The sequence below is a fragment of the Myxine glutinosa genome, chromosome 1 (assembly GCF_964187855.1).
Source record: "Myxine glutinosa chromosome 1, kmMyxGlut1.1, whole genome shotgun sequence".
Classification (NCBI taxonomy): Eukaryota; Metazoa; Chordata; class Myxini; order Myxiniformes; family Myxinidae; genus Myxine; species Myxine glutinosa.
In genome coordinates this window covers 20246351-20263122 of record NC_136261.1, presented here as the reverse complement: position 1 = coordinate 20263122, position 16772 = coordinate 20246351, and the positions used below count along the sequence as shown (strand labels likewise).

The 16772-nt window shown below is 39.6% G+C and overlaps 1 protein-coding gene across 8 annotated transcripts in view; it reads right to left on the bottom strand.

Moving 5' to 3' along the window:
- The window catches only part of DOT1L (DOT1 like histone lysine methyltransferase), a 129851-nt gene that overhangs the window by 33114 nt on the left and 79965 nt on the right, over positions 1-16772 (bottom strand). For 4 of the 8 annotated variants that reach the window (XM_078786884.1, XM_068107998.2, XM_068108008.2 and 1 more), the window contains exons 20-21: positions 6497-6622; positions 4671-5167 (exon numbers count right to left, since the gene is read on the bottom strand). In XM_078786884.1, coding sequence (XP_078643010.1) covers positions 4671-5167; positions 6497-6622 — 623 coding nt within the window. The remainder of the gene's footprint in view (positions 1-4670; positions 5168-6496; positions 6623-16772) is intronic. The other 4 variants (XM_068108026.2, XM_078786966.1, XM_078786996.1 and 1 more) reach the window with 1 other exon arrangement.

Sequence of the window (16772 nt, the reverse complement as noted above, 5' to 3'; positions counted from 1 at the left end):
TTATAATCGGCGATTCCTTCTGACACAGGTGGCGCTGTTCACAGTTTAATTAATTATAATCGGCGATTCCTTCTGACACAGGTGGCGCTGTTCACCGTTTAATTAATTATAATCGGCGATTCCTTCTGACACAGGTGGCACTGTTCACAGTTTAATTAATTATAATCGGCGATTCCTTCTGACACAGGTGGCGCTGTTCACAGTTTAATTAATTTTAATCGGCGATTCCTTCTGACACAGGTGGCACTGTTCCGTTTAATTAATTATAATCGGCGATTCCTTCTGACACAGGTGGCACTGTTCACAGTTTAATTAATTTTAATCGGCGATTCCTTCTGACACAGGTGGCACTGTTCACAATTTAATTATAATCGGCGATTCCTTCTGACACAGGTGGCGCTGTTCACAGTTTAATTAATTATAATCGGTGATTCCTTCTGCCACAGGTGGCGTTGTTCATGATTTAATTAATTTAAAATAGGCGATTCCTTCCACCACAGGTGGCGCTGTTCTTGCTTTAATTAATTATAATCGGCGATTCCTTCCGCCACAGGTGGCACTGTTCACAGTTTATAATTAATTATAATTGGCGATTCCTTCTGCCACAGGTGTAGGTGGCATTGTTCACAGTTTAATTCATTATAATCAGCGATTCCTTCTGCCACATGTGACGCTGTTCATGGTTCAATTACTTATAATCAGCGATTTCTTCTGCCACAGGTGGCGCTGTTCACGGTTTAATTAATTATAATCAGCGATTCCTTCTGCCACAGGTGGCACTGTTCACAGTTTAATTCATTATAATCAGCGATTCCTTCTGCCACATGTGGCGCTGTTCATGGTTCAATTACTTTTAATCAGCGATTCCTTCTGCCACAGGTGGCGCTGTTCACTGTTTAACTCATTAAAATGGGCGATTCCTTTTTATGTCGTACGTACTTCCGGTAGCATTGTCTGCTGTGGAATATTCCATCTTAGTGGAGTCCAATTGTGCTAGTTTTTACTGTTTTCTTTAATAGGATTTTCTGGGGAGTTCCCAAAATGGAGTCTTCATATACATCTGCTTCATGCACATCACAAGTGTAACAGGAAAGAGCAATCAGAGATTGCAGACCATCGCCAGGACGTGTTTTCAGTGGTTTTTAAGGCTTTTGTAGTAAAACAAATATGGCGGCCGAACCACGTTACGGATGTCATCTTTTTTTCTCGACCAATTTATTCCCAGCTGACGCTCAAGAAATTTCATCTTGATCAGATGAAGTTTTGTACTTGTCGAATTATGACATCATAATTGAGGCACCTATGACATCATCATTAGCATATGTTATTCCACATGGAGAGTTCTTTACAATGAGCCATGTCTCAATTTTTTCGATGCAGCGCTTTCGGAGATATAGAGGTGCAAATTTTATCGGGTTTTCCAAGATGACGCCCGCACCACGTGACTTGTGACGTCATAATTATCATTAAAAAACGAGACTCGGCCAATCTTTTAACACGAATGTGTGTTAACTACAGCCTATCTTTGAGGATAAAACAAGCTCGAAAAACATTTTCCAGAAAAGAGTAATTATGTCTCTTCCATTGGAATTGTAGACGGTGGCTTGCAAACTGAGCATCAAGGGTGGTGTCCAGAAGCGTTTTTTTTTTTCTTTTAAGCAACACAGGGCGCAGGGACATAAAATTCGCTGCACATGATTTGCAATGGGCACAGAGTAAAACGAGTGTCCATTAACGTCCATAGGATGTCGAATAAAGATATAAGCACACGTGACACTAGGGTCGAGGGCTCTAGGCCAAGGCTTCATACGTTGGCATGCTCACGTAGCTGCACCGTCAAATAAACCGTTCCAACCCATCAGGCTTTTTTTTACTTGTTAAACAGTAATTATCATTATTTTAAACTTAGATTTTCTGCAACGACAAGCTGCCATGGGCGATGGGCTTCCTGTTCCGTATCGTGACTGGTGATGAAAGCTGTTCACACCATTTTGACACAGAAACCAAGCAGCAAAGCATGGAATGGCATCAATCCACATCTCCAAAAAAGAAGGAGGCAAACAGAGTACCTTCCACCGGCAAAGTTATGGGAACCGTCTTCTGGGATGCCGAGGGATGCATAGCCTACCGGTTGATTTCCTGCCAAAAGGTGAAACCAACATAGCTCTCTAGGTTCAGACGCTCAACAAACTGAAACGTGCACCTCAGGAAAAGCTCCCAATGAAAAAAAGCTGTCATCTTTCAGCATGACAGTGCTAGACCTCACACTGCACATCGGATATTGGAGGAAATCTCAAAGAATGGCTGGGAAGTGCTCCACCAACCCCCTGCCATCTGTTCAGACCCTTGAAAGATCACATGACATCACTATGAAAACGACGAGGCAATCCAGATATCCGTGCATAGCAGATTGCGAAGTGTTGGAACGGACTTCTATCGCAGCAGAATTTTTAAGCTCATGCAGCGCTGGCAGAAATGCATGAACCATTCTGGAGATTTTGTAGAAATGTGATGCGGAATTGTCCAATTACTATTGACAATACCAGTTTTCTTACATGTACCTTTGTTTCACTGTAAAATGAGCGTGCTCATGACATTCGGTACGACCCTCATTTTACAGCCCTCACAGCTCCCACACCCCATTCCCAACATAATTAATAGTAAATATCATCATTTAAAACTTACTCTGTGCATCGACAATCCCCAGATATTGGTTAGAACGCACCATCTACAAACCTTTGGCCTTTCATGGGCCCATGGCTTCAGGAGTTTTTGTAGTACGGACTGAAACACATCAACTTTTTGGCCGAGTTGATCAGGAAGTTCTCCAACTGTTTCATTGTGCAGATGCACACACTTTTCTCACATGTACGTTTCCAAGCATTGTCGACTTCTTCAAAAGTTTTTTTTAGTCGTTCCATCCTACAATCATGGAAGGCATGAAATATGGCCAGGCCGCCCCAAATGACTTATTTACTAGGGTTTACTGCAAATGCACGCACGCTGAGCAATCTGGGGGTTGATTACTTAATTTCTAAATTGCCCTATTCAATGACCTAACATGCAAATTCTGCTCAACCTAGCAGACTACCCAACTACCGGGTGTGTGGAGATTGAGCTTTACTTGATGAAAAAGGTATAGTCTGTGGATTGAAAGAAAATTCGATATACATTTGTGTGGGGTGCATCTGCAGCATTTTTGTGTGGGGTGAAAAGGTCTCAGAGGTCAAAATGGTCTATAGGGCTCTATAAGGGTCCAACTATATAAAGGGTATTTTCCAATAGAAATTAGGGTCCAACGGGTTTAAGGAGTCTAAAGAGGGTCTAAAGGACTTCAGGAGTCTAAAGGGTCTTAAGGGCAATAAAATGGCCTTAAGAGGTCGAAAGGTCCATGGGGTCAATGCAGTCTGAAAGATCGAAAATGTTCTGAGCGGTCAAAGGGGTTTGAATGGTTGAAGGGGTCAAGAGGTCTAAGGGGTATGTTCCAACAATAGTTACAGGTCTAAGCTCTAAAGAAGTCTATCTAAAGAGGGTCTAATGGAGGTCTAAAGTGTGTAAAGGTCTTCAGGAATCTAAGGGGTCTTAAGGGTCAAAGCAGTCTAAAGGGTCAAAGCGGTCTAAAGGTTGAAAAGGTGTGTGTGTGTGTGTGTGTGTGTGTGTGTGTGTGTGTGTGTGTGTGTGTGTGTGTGTATATATATATATATATATTGTAACTTGTAAGTACAGTTTGTACGATATCAGTGAAAATTATTGATGCAAACCCAAGCACAAGTCTTTTTTCTTGCCTTTAAATTATGTCCCCCTTGCAATTCTACAACTCTGGCATCCCGAAGAGTCTCATAGGTTGGGCCAGGTCTCAGGGATCAGGTGGAAAGGCACAATTTCAAATTTTCATGCACAAACTCCACAATAACACATATGCTCTGAGGGCCTAGTTGGTAGAAAATTCAGTTCTGGACCCATCGGATTTGTGTGGTTACCATCGATCCTTTTATTCAAGCTTCACGAACAAAGCTGATATAGATCGTGCTCGGAACCTTAAAGAGTCCCATGTCCTTTTTCTCAAGACTGCGCAGGGATAAGTTTTCTATGGACTCCTTTACCCAGGGAGGGTACGTAATACTGGGTACACGATCCATGCACAGTCCCGGATGACCACTCATCAGTGGTTGAAACGTCGGAACCCAGTCTTGCTTATTAAGCCGCCATACTAGTCGGTGGATCTTCACAACTACAAAGTTTTTTTTTGTGAGCATTTCCGTCTCATTCCCGACCCCATAATTGCGATCAAATAGTTTGTCACAGGTGTCACTGTGGCTAAGAGAACACAGCCAGCTGCCACCAACAGCATAATGACACCTGCCCAGAGGTTTGACTATTTGGGGGAGTGAATTGGCTCTTAAAAAGAACATGTTTTACATTTTGAAAAGTTTGCATACATTTCAGCTTATTTGTGAGCACAGTCAATGAAAAAAAAAAACGTTTTAGGTGTAAACTTTAGATTTATTGCATTTCCTTTTGCTATAGAATGCATGCAAGTTCTCGCAAGGATTAGAAGAAATTGCCTCAAGTATTTTGGCTCAAGTGGAACCCCGATCTGTATCCCTGGACCATTCAGTCATTCAAAAGCAGCACATGTTGCAAAACCACCTCTTCCCCTTCCTCCTTACCTGTCTTGTGTTAGATGTCTTCGCAATGCCAGTTTTGCTGGAGAAATTCGCGTGTAATCTGGCATTTCTCCACCACCACCACCATTACTGTCAAGCCCACCAACATCACTACTCCCATCGTCCACAGGCCTGCCCGATCCCCTACACGATGCTTGGGCCTCTGACCTCAGAGACACCACCCCCTCTTTAATAGTGAGAGCCATGGTGCCATGTAAAGGAGCAGGAGGACGACCGAGGGCCCTGCGTATCTCCTGTGTTGAATTGTGAACAGTAAGTTCGGGTGACAAGGCAGATGACCAAGGCTGAGCAGATATTTGGGGAGCAAGGGTGTAGGGCAGCCATGGCTGGGAGAGTGGTTGAGCAGGTATCCAGGAATGAGTTGATTGAGGTTGATTTGGAACGTCAGTTGACTGAGGTGACGGGGAGGGTTCTAGCAGAAGCGTTAGACCATCCCGGGACAATCCATCCTGCCTGCTCTCCAGCTCAGCTATGCTCGCCTACAGAAAAGGAAGCACAACCACACAGCTCAGTGCTAGGTAACCCAACGTTGAATTAAAATTAATTAATTAAAAACTCGTACCAATAGGGGTTGAAAAAAATAATTAAAGCAGAAGATAAATAATTGAATAAAAACATGGAAAATATAAAAGGTTGAAAAGGTTAAAAAGAACATCCGCATTCTAGATACTGAACTCCTAAATATTCCCTCTAGGTACTATTATAGTGACAAAGATGGAGATGATGATGATGGGTGGGGGTGGGGGGAATGGGGGGTGGGGGGAAGATGGGGGGGGAGGGGGTAAGGGTTGAGGTTTGGGTAACTGAAGTGTGAATTCATTTGGAATAAAAACATGGAAAATATAAAAGGTTGAAAAGGTTAAAAAGAACATCCGCATTCTAGATACTGAACTCCTAAATATTCCCTCTAGGTACTATTATAGTGACAAAGATGGAGATGATGATGATGGGTGGGGGTGGGGGGAATGGGGGGTGGGGGGAAGATGGGGGGGGGAGGGGGTAAGGGTTGAGGTTTGGGTAACTGAAGTGTGAATTCATTTGGAATAAAAACATGGAAAATATAAAAGGTTGAAAAGGTTAAAAAGAACATCCGCATTCTAGATACTGAACTCCTAAATATTCCCTCTAGGTACTATTATAGTGACAAAGATGGAGATGATGATGATGGGTGGGGGTGGGGGGAATGGGGGGTGGGGGGAAGATGGGGGGGGAGGGGGTAAGGGTTGAGGTTTGGGTAACTGAAGTGTGAATTCATTTGGAATTCTTTGCAAACTTAGTTCTCCAAGTTTTTTTTTCCGAGAAAAGTTTGCCTGGAAATTAAAATCACTTACACATCCAACCTCGCACCAGAGACCTGGGGGCAAAATGGTTAGAGCGTCCGCTCTGAGTCTGGGAGGTCGGTGGATCGAATCCCAGCCGAGTCATACCGAAGACTTTTTAAAACGGTACGCGCTGCTTCCTTACACTTCTGTGCTTCCCCACACTTAGCTCTTACACGAGCCTCGATCTTGTATACAAAAAAACAAAAAAAACCAAAAAAAAAAACCATGAGTTGGCAATACGAGTACAGGCTTTGATGGGCATAAAGGCCTGTTCCTGCATTGAAGTTCCTTGAAAGCAAACATAATTATATAATTATTATTTGATCGACCCACAAGGCCTGTGAATCCACCACAAGACGTCAAAGGCAGAAAGTAATTCTTCCCTTTGTCGCTTGACTAACGTTTGTACCTTTGTGGTTCATGGACAATTTTGTTGCACAGAGCTCTGAGAGTTTGTGTAGATCCGATAGGAAAAAAAACATTTACCTGAAGTTCTGTGACTTTATGTTGGTTCTCAATGATCTTGGAACTGAGCAAATGAAGTTCTTGCTGTAGGTGATCTTCACTGAGAGACTCCACATCTAACATCAGCTCCTTACAGCGAGCTACCAGCTGAGGTGATTCGGAAGAGGAAAGAAAAGAAAAGCGATCATTGAGCCTGAGGAGGCTAAGATGGAACGCGGTGGAGAGAATGGCGACAAAGAAAATAAACGATAAAGCTGCTCAGCCAGTTTCGTGTCACCATCTGAACCAATGCTGGGATCACAAGTTCAAATCACAGATTCTCTATTACTTTGTCCAATGTCTAATGATATCTTTGTAATTCACGTTAGGTACACAGTCTCTCAACGTCTTTGTCCTGCAAACAATATATAACGGCGGTGGTGGTTCGTATGCAGCCTATGGCTGTTTGGCTGCAACATTTTCTGGGGGCGCGGCTGTACCGCTGATGTAATACTCCCCCATTACCAGTAAGCCGCGACCTTGGAAGGATGAGAGGCTGAGTCAACCCACCTAGTGTTGATTCAACAGCATGACGGCGGCTCCAATTCAGGATCCTAATATTTCAAGCCAGCCATGTTAATCGTTAAGCCAACACCAGGCGTTAATATAAAAGCACCATCCCAAAAGTTCTGTCACACTGCTTGCAATTCAAGTTAAGGGTTGAGGCGACCGCAATGCGATAAGCCTCCTGTATCATAATTTATCCATATATCTGGTAAATCGAGTTTCTCGCATGATGCATCTTGTTTCTGAAAATAAACCACCGTAATCACTCGTGTATAAACTGCACGTTCCCCCTTCCTGCCCCCTAAGAAATATCTGATCAAAAATTGGGGTGTGTATTATCCACAAAAACTAAAGTGAGCTTTATTTCCCAAGAATTCCTGCAACAGTGCAAGACCGACCCTTGTTACTGGGTGCTGCCATCTTGAACATGCAGTGCATTGTGGAATGCAACAATGAACGCATATTTCTTGTTCTGAATAAAAATTGTTGCGATAGAAGAATTAAATTGTTCCGTTAAAATACTGTCATGGAAATGACTGCCCCCACACACTTCTCCCAAACTGCACCCCGTTCCACTAACCACTCGACACCTCTATTCACCAGATTCAAGTCGGTGCCACTTCCACTCATTCCCAAAAAATGAAAAAACGAGATGTGGGTAAGATGTTTTGCATCAACAGAAGATATTCACAACATAGACAACTAGAACGGCACTCAGTAGAGAGCATACCTCCTCCTGGTAGGCCATATCACTCATTGGTGAAGAATCACTTTAAAAATTCCATTAGCTGGATCTGGATCCAGATCTTCAACAAAATTGAATCGATTCTTCCTTGTCGGTCACACAACCTGTCCAACAAGTTTCGTCCAAATCCATAACTTTTTGAGATATCCTCCTATGTATCGTTTTTGGCCCAATCTCCCAATGGTGAAGAATCACTTAAATTTATTTAATAATTCTCATATCCAAATCCATATTCAGATCTTCACCAAAATCGAATCGTCCTTGACAGACACCCAACCTGTCCACCAAGTTTCGTCCAAATCTGTCCACAACCTTTTGAGGTATCCTGCTATGTATCGTTTTTGGCCCTAACTCCCAATGGTGAAGAATCACTCAAAACATTCTAGAAGCCGGATCCCAATCCAGATCTTCACCAAAATCTAATCATTTAATCAGTGTCACATATGCTACATCTCTGTCCAATTTCGTCCGAATCCGTCCACAACTTTTTGAGATATTTTGTTCACAAACGGACAGACAGACAGGGGTGAAAACATAACCTAACTGGGAGAAAGACAAAAGAGCAGTGACATATAAAAAAAATAGTTGGACAGATTGGGGATAGACAAAGAAAGATCACTGGAATGGCAGTAGTAGGAAAATGGCGGTTCTGAAGCACAAATTTTTTTACATTGAAGTCAATGGAGAAAATCAAGGATAACTAGAACGCCACTCAGTAGAGTGCGTACTCCCGCCGTGGATCAAGTTGGAATAGTACGATTTCACAAAAGTTTGAGGGAGTAGTTCAGTGACAACACAAGGCAAGACAACACAAGACAAGACAACACAAGACAAGACAGACACTGCACAGATATATATTTAGAATATATAGAAGACTAGCAGAAGTACCCGGCATTGCCGGGCGGGGGAGGGGAGGGGGAGGGGGAAGAGGAGGGGAGGGGAACGGGGGGAGAGCGAGCCCCTTGGTAAAGCGAGCGATTTTTTTTTTCATAGCGTCATAGCGTCATAGCGTTCATAGCGTCATAGCGTTTCATAGCGTCATAGCGATTTTTTTTTCCATGGCGTCATAGCGTTCATAGCGTCATAGCGTTCATATCGTTCATAGCGTCATAGCGTTCATAGCGTTTCATAGCGTCGTAGCGATTTTTTTTTTCATAGCGTCATAGCGTCATATCGTTCATAGTGTTCATAGCGTCATAGCATTCATAGCGTTTCATAGCGTCATAGCGATTTTTTTTTTCATAGCGTCATAGCGTTCATAGCGTCATCACGTGATCGCTCTGAGCGAATCAGCGCCCAACTGCTCTGATTCCGTTGATTCCGTGCGCTGAAATGCGCTGAGGTAAATATGAATAAAAAATATGGATCGTCAAATATTTTTAGTTCGGCCATGTTCATCCCAGGCTCAATGGCCATGTCTATGCCAAATATCAAGCACGTAAGCCTCTCCGTTTAGAAGTCTATTGGTAACATTACATATATATACACACACACACACACACACACACACACACACACACACCGTTTTATATATATAGATAATGTTGAAAAAAAACAAGGCAATCTCACTTACATTTTCGGATTCAGCGTTCAATTCTATATAAGTGTGTGTATTTTGAGGCATGTGTGACTTCAAATAAAATTGTAAGCTAGGAAAAACGTTCGTTTCATTCCTTAGGGATTCAACATGTAAAACTGGCCCAAACGTCAAAACAAAACTCGCTCATTTTAAGTCATACAAGCTAATGCGACCACTCATTCTTCTGGGAAGAATCCCGTGCACATGCTTGTCACACTTATAACTCAACAAACAACACAACAACAGGCATTTTAAGGCCATTTTCCCTGCTAGAGCGGGGGTTAGCCTTGCGGTCCCCATGACAATGTTCTCCATTTTGCCCTATTTTCTGCATCTCCCCTTGTTAACCCCCTTGCCCGCATTTCTTCTTCCACCATCTTTAGCCAAGTCTTTCTCGGTCTTCCCCGTCCTCTACTTCCTTCTACATTCATTTCCATCACTCTTCTCAACCAGTCACTTTCATCCTTCCTCAACACATGACCAAACCATCTCAACCTGTTCCTCTTCACAGCATCAATCACAGGCTCTATTCCAATGGTAAACAATCCTTCAAAAAATTCCTGGATCCAGAATAATATCCTGAGCTTCACCAAAAATTAATCAATTCGTCCTTATCCCAAGGGCAATCACCCCACCAACTTTCATCCAAGTCCGTTCAGAACTTTTCCAGATATCTTGTTCACAAACACACGAACACACACACGCACACACACACACACACACACACACACACACACACACACACACACACACACACACACACACACACACACACACACACGATCGAATGCATTACTCCCTAGCGGGAGTAATTATTGACTCACTGGATTTTCATCTAGATTTTATCCTCAAGATTTCACGATGTTCAACAGACATTCGCTGATACTCATTCTCACTCATTACGTTAATTCAAGACACCCCATTCTCCTACTACTTGTGGTGGAAAGGAAAATTTGGGGAGGGGGACTGCATTTGATTATACTCACTAAGTGGACCAATGAATTATATTTGTTTGCTTTATTTTCGGGAGTAATTTAATTTTCATATAACACTCATCACCATCAAATATATTAACAAACAATATGTTCATACTTGGTTCTTGAAATGGCTGAATCAGCAAGAAAAATTTTATTTTAAGCAAAGAAGCATCGATAAATATTACCTTATAAATGGAGCACTGTTATAATACGGAGAAACCCCTAACAATTATGAAGTTAAAAAAGTTTGTCAATAAACCTAAATCTATTCAGGAGGCTGTGGAACAGTGATAAAAAAAATAAAAAAATAAAAAAACCTTTAGAGGCCATTTTTCCCCGCAAGCGGGAGTTGGCCTTTTTCGGGGACCGTGGTTGTTGTTGTTTTTTTGGTCCCCTTTTTGAAGCAATGTTTTACGGCCGGATGCCCTTCCTGCCGCCAACCCTTTTTGTCGCCTTTTTACGAATAATATCCCGGAATAATACTAATATCCCTTTTACGAATAATATCCCAAACCATCTCAACCTGTTCCTCTTCACAGCATCAATCACAGGCTCTATTCCAATGGTAAACAATCCTTCAAAAAATTCCTGGATCCGGAATAATATCCTGAGCTTCACCAAAAATTAATCAATTCGTCCTTATCCCAAGGGCAATCACCACACCAACTTTCATCCAAGTCCGTTCAGAACTTTTCCAGATATCTTGTTCACAAACACACGAACACACACACGCGCGTGAGCCTGAGGAGGCTAAATTTGACTAACCAGATTACTAACTAACAACCCCAAATTTGACTAACGTTCATTTAATTTTCTCAATTTCTCTTCCACATCTTTCATTTAACACATTATCAACCGGAAAGGTTGTATCTACATCTATTCCTTTCCTTATAACAACCACCTTTTCAAAATACTCCTTACCCAACTTGTCTAATTTTAAAGTTTTCTCTTCTTTACCTGAAACACTCGTCTTAATCATTAAATCTACCCTTGAAAACTCTTCATCTAATTTCTCTATCCTTTCTAAAATTTCCTCTTCATTCAATATTTTAACGTGTTCCTTTTATTCTTTCTCATCAACATCCCTTTCAACCCTTGAACCATCTCACCATAGAATATCAAACTTATATTCATCTGGAATTCTTGATATTCCTGTATCCCAAATAATTTTTTTTACAACAGGAAACCAATAAAATTTCTTCTGAATTTCTAAAAGAGCTTTGTATTTTATCAACTTTAAAACCTTTTCATTATTTAACATTTTAATTAAATCTACATTTGTAGGTTTATTAACATTAGTATAAAGCCAATCTTTTATTTTTTTAAAAACTCCCATTCTTATGTTTTATAACATATTTATTAAAATACCGAATACCCTTTTCTTGGAGGTATGCTTGGATACAGAAATGATAATTTTCTTAAAGTCTTCTTGCTGTCGTTTATGTATCAGAAATATATGAGAGCTTAATATGATGACAGGTAGTACCTCCCCATGTTCCTGTTGTTAAATCAGTTTGTATTTCCCAGCTTACTATAAAAAATCCTGTTCTTTGTATTTTCATTAAATAAACTATGGCAAAACTGTTGTTGATTTTAGCTTTATTAAATTCCTATATTTGTTGATAACTAACAGTGGTTCCACATATCACATTATCCTCACCAAGTGGATAATATTCTTCTTTACGTGATTGATTTAATTATTGTAGGTCTTGTAGGTTGATTGAAAAAGACCAGTTATACCCTAAATCAGACATATCATACCCCCAATGTTCTATTCTCATAAAAAACTATACGTCCTTCTTCATAAAAGTTAATTTTAATTGGAACTGTGAATTGTGTATGACCTGGGCATGTATTCAACATTTCTACATCTTTTGAATATATAGCCATTTTATTTAAAGATATATATTGTGATAAATCATTTAATCTAACTAAGTCAATGGAATCTGTGGGGCTTGGATAATTGATTAATGTATAAGTATTTTTCATAATAATATTTTTTGTTATAAAATATTTTTGTCGTTCAGCCTGTGCCTTTGATAATAATTTGAAAAATCATTATCCAACTCTCGGGATACTCCAAAGATAGAACCATCTTTTCCAACACAAGTCATTTATATTAGATCAAAAATGACATCATAAAAATTTTCATTATTGTTGAGTTGAAATAATACATATAAGCATAATTGACCACAACATTTAGAATTAATGTCTTGGACTTGAAATGTTTGATAAAGACCATTCAGTAAGAATTTTATTTCTTCATGAGGTGGTGGAAGACCATAACTATCAAAATAATTTTTTTCCTTACTATTATAAATACAAACCCAATGAAAACCATTCCCATTATTATTTTCTAAATTCATAATAATATTATTTGTATTCTGAGACAACTTTGTTAATTCATCTCTCATACAAATAACCACATTATATATTTTTAGTTTTTTACAATATTTAGTAAGTTCTATATTTGGCGTTGTATTCTTTCCAAATTGTTTAAACCATTTATCCATTTATTTATGAGAAAGATATAATCCATTACCACTTTTAGTTAGTTTTACACCTACCTGTGCGATAGAAGAAAGCATATCTCCAACTAACAATCTCGCTTTATCAGGTCGACTTTCAAGATTTTCAGCAAAATCTACAATTATACAACTTCCACTAATTTGTATCTCCAACTCTTTTTACCCTGCACTCGCGAAGCACAAAGCAGGGTTAAGCATTCAGGTACATACGTGTCTGCATTTCAGTAAAGTAAAGTGTGTGCCGTGTCAGCATTTTAAAAATTCATTTTCTTGGCAACCGTTGGTCCGATTGACATGAAATTTACACCATAGGAGTGCCTCCTCCTTTAGAATATTTTAATGATAATCATGACATCATAGGTCACGTGTTACAGGCGCCATTTTGGAAAAAACGAAAAACGTTGCACCTCTATATCTCCAAAACCACTCGATGGAAAAAATTGAAACGTGGCTCATTGTCAAGTAGTCACCATGGGGAATAAGATATGTCGATGATGTCATCGGTGCCTTCGCTATGACGTCATAATTCGACAAATACAACACTTATCCATCCGATCATTATTTAAAAAATTTCAGCAACTGTTGGTCTGATGGACACGAAATTTTCACCATAGGAGTGCCTCCTCCTTTAGAATATTTTAATGATAATCATGACGTCATAGGTCATGTGCTACAGGCGCCATCTTGGAAAAACCGAAAAACGTTGCACCTCTATAATCTCCAAAACCTCACTGTGGAGAAAATTGAAACGTGGCTCATTGTAAATAACTCCATATAGGGAATAGGTGTTGTTAACGATGACGCCATAGGTGTCATAATTATGACGTTATAATTTGACAGGGACAATGCTTAGTCTGATCAGTTTGAAATGTATTGAGCATGATCTATACAACAATTATATTTGAGAATATATATTTATGATGTCATCGCTCGCATGGACTAGCAGCCATATTGGATCAAAAAAACAAACGTTCAAAAACAGAAGAGTTGGCTGACACCAAGTTGACTGTGCAGGGTAAGTATTCTTTGAATACCATCTAGTTGAGCCTGTATTTGAGCCTTCCTTTCGTTAGCAGTTTTTACCGCTGCTGAAATACCACCCGTCATTGCTCGCGCCGCACTTAAACCAGCAAATAAAGGAATTGGAAGTGGAAGAAATCCTCCACTCATTTCCCTTGTTGAATATTTCTTTAACATAGGTTTTGTCATTTTAATTTCTATTGAGCCAGTATCATTTAGTGTTTTCACCTGCTCTCTTGTGAGCAAAACATCAATTCTTACTGCTCCTTTTCTTTAAATTGTATTAACATTACTAATACAAGGCTTTTGATTTTGAATATAAGATAATAGTTTATTAAGATTGATTTGATTAATAAATACCCCAGTTGGTTCTTTCCTACTCATTTATTTATTCGAAAAATCTATGTGATATTAATCACAACACCATTATCTGTATTAATCTGCAATTCTGTTTCTTCCAAAAGCAAACAATATGTATCAACTTCTTCACTCTCCGCCCTTTCAATGTTTTGGGAAGTATCCACTCAATTATACTGTATAGTTTCCTTTTGAGAACTCAGGTCAATTGCGTAGATTATATAAAGTTTTTGAAACGCAACCATATCCAAAATGGGCTCTTTATTACCGTTGCTTTCACACACCTTTTGGTAAGACTTGTAGGCTTCCGCATAATCATTTTTTTCCCAATCAATTTCCAATCTATCTCGTAGGTAAAATGTTCCATCCAAAGAAACCCGAAGTTTTTTCACCATAGTATTATCACTCAACGCATTATTCTTATCAGTACCTTCATCTCCATCTGGTTTCTTAAAAATGAGCCATAAGTATCATGGCTTTCCTTCCAGAACACCAAAATTCCACGCGTAGGTAGTTTGGTTCAGTTTAACGTATTGGCATCTTCTTTTAAGGTAGGATACATTTAGCGGCTTCTTTGAGTTTAGTCTTCTATTCAACATCTCTTCTGTTTTAAGATTAGGAGTATATTCGCTAATATACCAACACATTTCATCAATAACAAATTTATTATCATCACCAAAAGCATTATCAACACCAAAAATCAATCTATTTACATTACCATTTATTTGCAGTTGAAATCAAATTTTAAGTCCATACAGAACTTTATCATAATCACAATATCCAAATATACCTTTAAGAGGAACAGTTACGGTAAAACTATTGTCTGCTTTTGTATCATCGTTATACATTGACCTTCTTTGACTATAACCAGGGTCTGTGTTTGTTCCCGTTGACATATCAGGAATAAAACCTTCAACAGCTCCCTTACCCATTCTATCACTAAACGAATATAGTGTAAAAAATAAAAATAACCACCTTTAGAGGCCATTTTTCCCCGCAAAGCGGGGGTTGGCCTTATTCAGGAACCGTGGTTGTTGTTGTTTTTTGGTCCCCTTTTTGAAGCAATGTTTTATGGCCGGATGCCCTTCCTGACGCCAACCCTTTTTGCCGCCTTTAACGACAAACAGGGAATTACCAGTGAACTGGTACTCAATTAGCCGACCTCGGAAGGATGACAGGCTGAGTCAACCCCCCTGGCGTTAATTCAGCGATCGACCGGGATTCGAACCCAGGATCCTAGGATCCTAAGCCGGCACCCTAGCCGCTAGCCCAACACCAGGGTTTAAACGAATATAGTGTAAATTTCATAAATTCAGATGTAGCAGAGACATTAATCAACCGCTTCAACCTCTTGTGTTCCAATATACAAACGGACACGATCAAACATTTTCCAGAAGAAATCATTTACGAGCGTAGCATTAGTGTTATTCGCAGCCTTTGTGAATCTAAATTTACACAACAACTATCAGCTAGATTCAAGTAAGTTTGTTGATTAATTATTTATTTAAAAACTTTTTGTTCCGTTTGAATTCCAGTCTGTTCCTGTTATAGCATTTACCTTCAAATAGTCTTCCTTTTTAGTAGAGTTTGAAATGATAATCGTATCATCTAAATCAAAGATCGTATCAATTGCTTCCATACTTGTATTTATTTAGTAAAAAAAGTTGTTAAAACTTTTGAAACCCTGACCCAAGTATTTGAATGATAATTTTTTGTCGTTCTTGTTGAGATAGTTGAGTTTTGCCTTTTTTAATTTCTTTGATTGTTTGTCATTTATGAGACTCCTTTTGAGCATCTTTTATACTCTTTATAGCACCCACTACATTTTCCACGGCAGAAGCGGTTGAACCAATTAGGTCTTTATGTTTAAGAATGGTTGAACCAATACCCATTCGAGTATCAATTATCCCATCTCCTTTATTTCTAAATTGATGTCCAACACCCCTTGTCTCTTAGGTTGATAGTATCTTCTACCAAGAAACATACCTTCATCCCTATAGTATGGTGAAAGGAACATCCCATCCCCCGGAATTATTTTATATTTTCCCAACTCGTGTTTCCTCACAATAACCATTATTTATTTATTGGAAAGCTTCACGTAGGTAAATCCTAATATAAATAATTTCTTCATTAAAGGAAATCATACAATTATCTTGGTCCGTTATCCTAAAATTTACTCTGTATATGGTTTTTCCTGACAGGTAAATAGACAAGATTTTTTGGTTCTGTGGAAGTGTAACTCAGTGTAACTTATTAATTGGCACTGGTAACTTATTAATTAACCTGGTAACAAAGCAGATACATTTTACATGCAAACTCTGTTAAAGACGAGTTTGTAAATGAGTGTCAGAATGTGCATGAACATGGTAATCTCTTGAAACACCTGGTCAAGGCCCCAGGCTAGAGCACCCCCCCTACTGTGTAAATGGAAATCACAGCAGGAGGGGAGCGAGCTGATGCCAGGACTCGGTGCAATGCATGACCTCGGGGCATCAGCGGAGAGAGGATTAAGTCCAGTTTGGCGATATAACCGAGAGCAAACGTT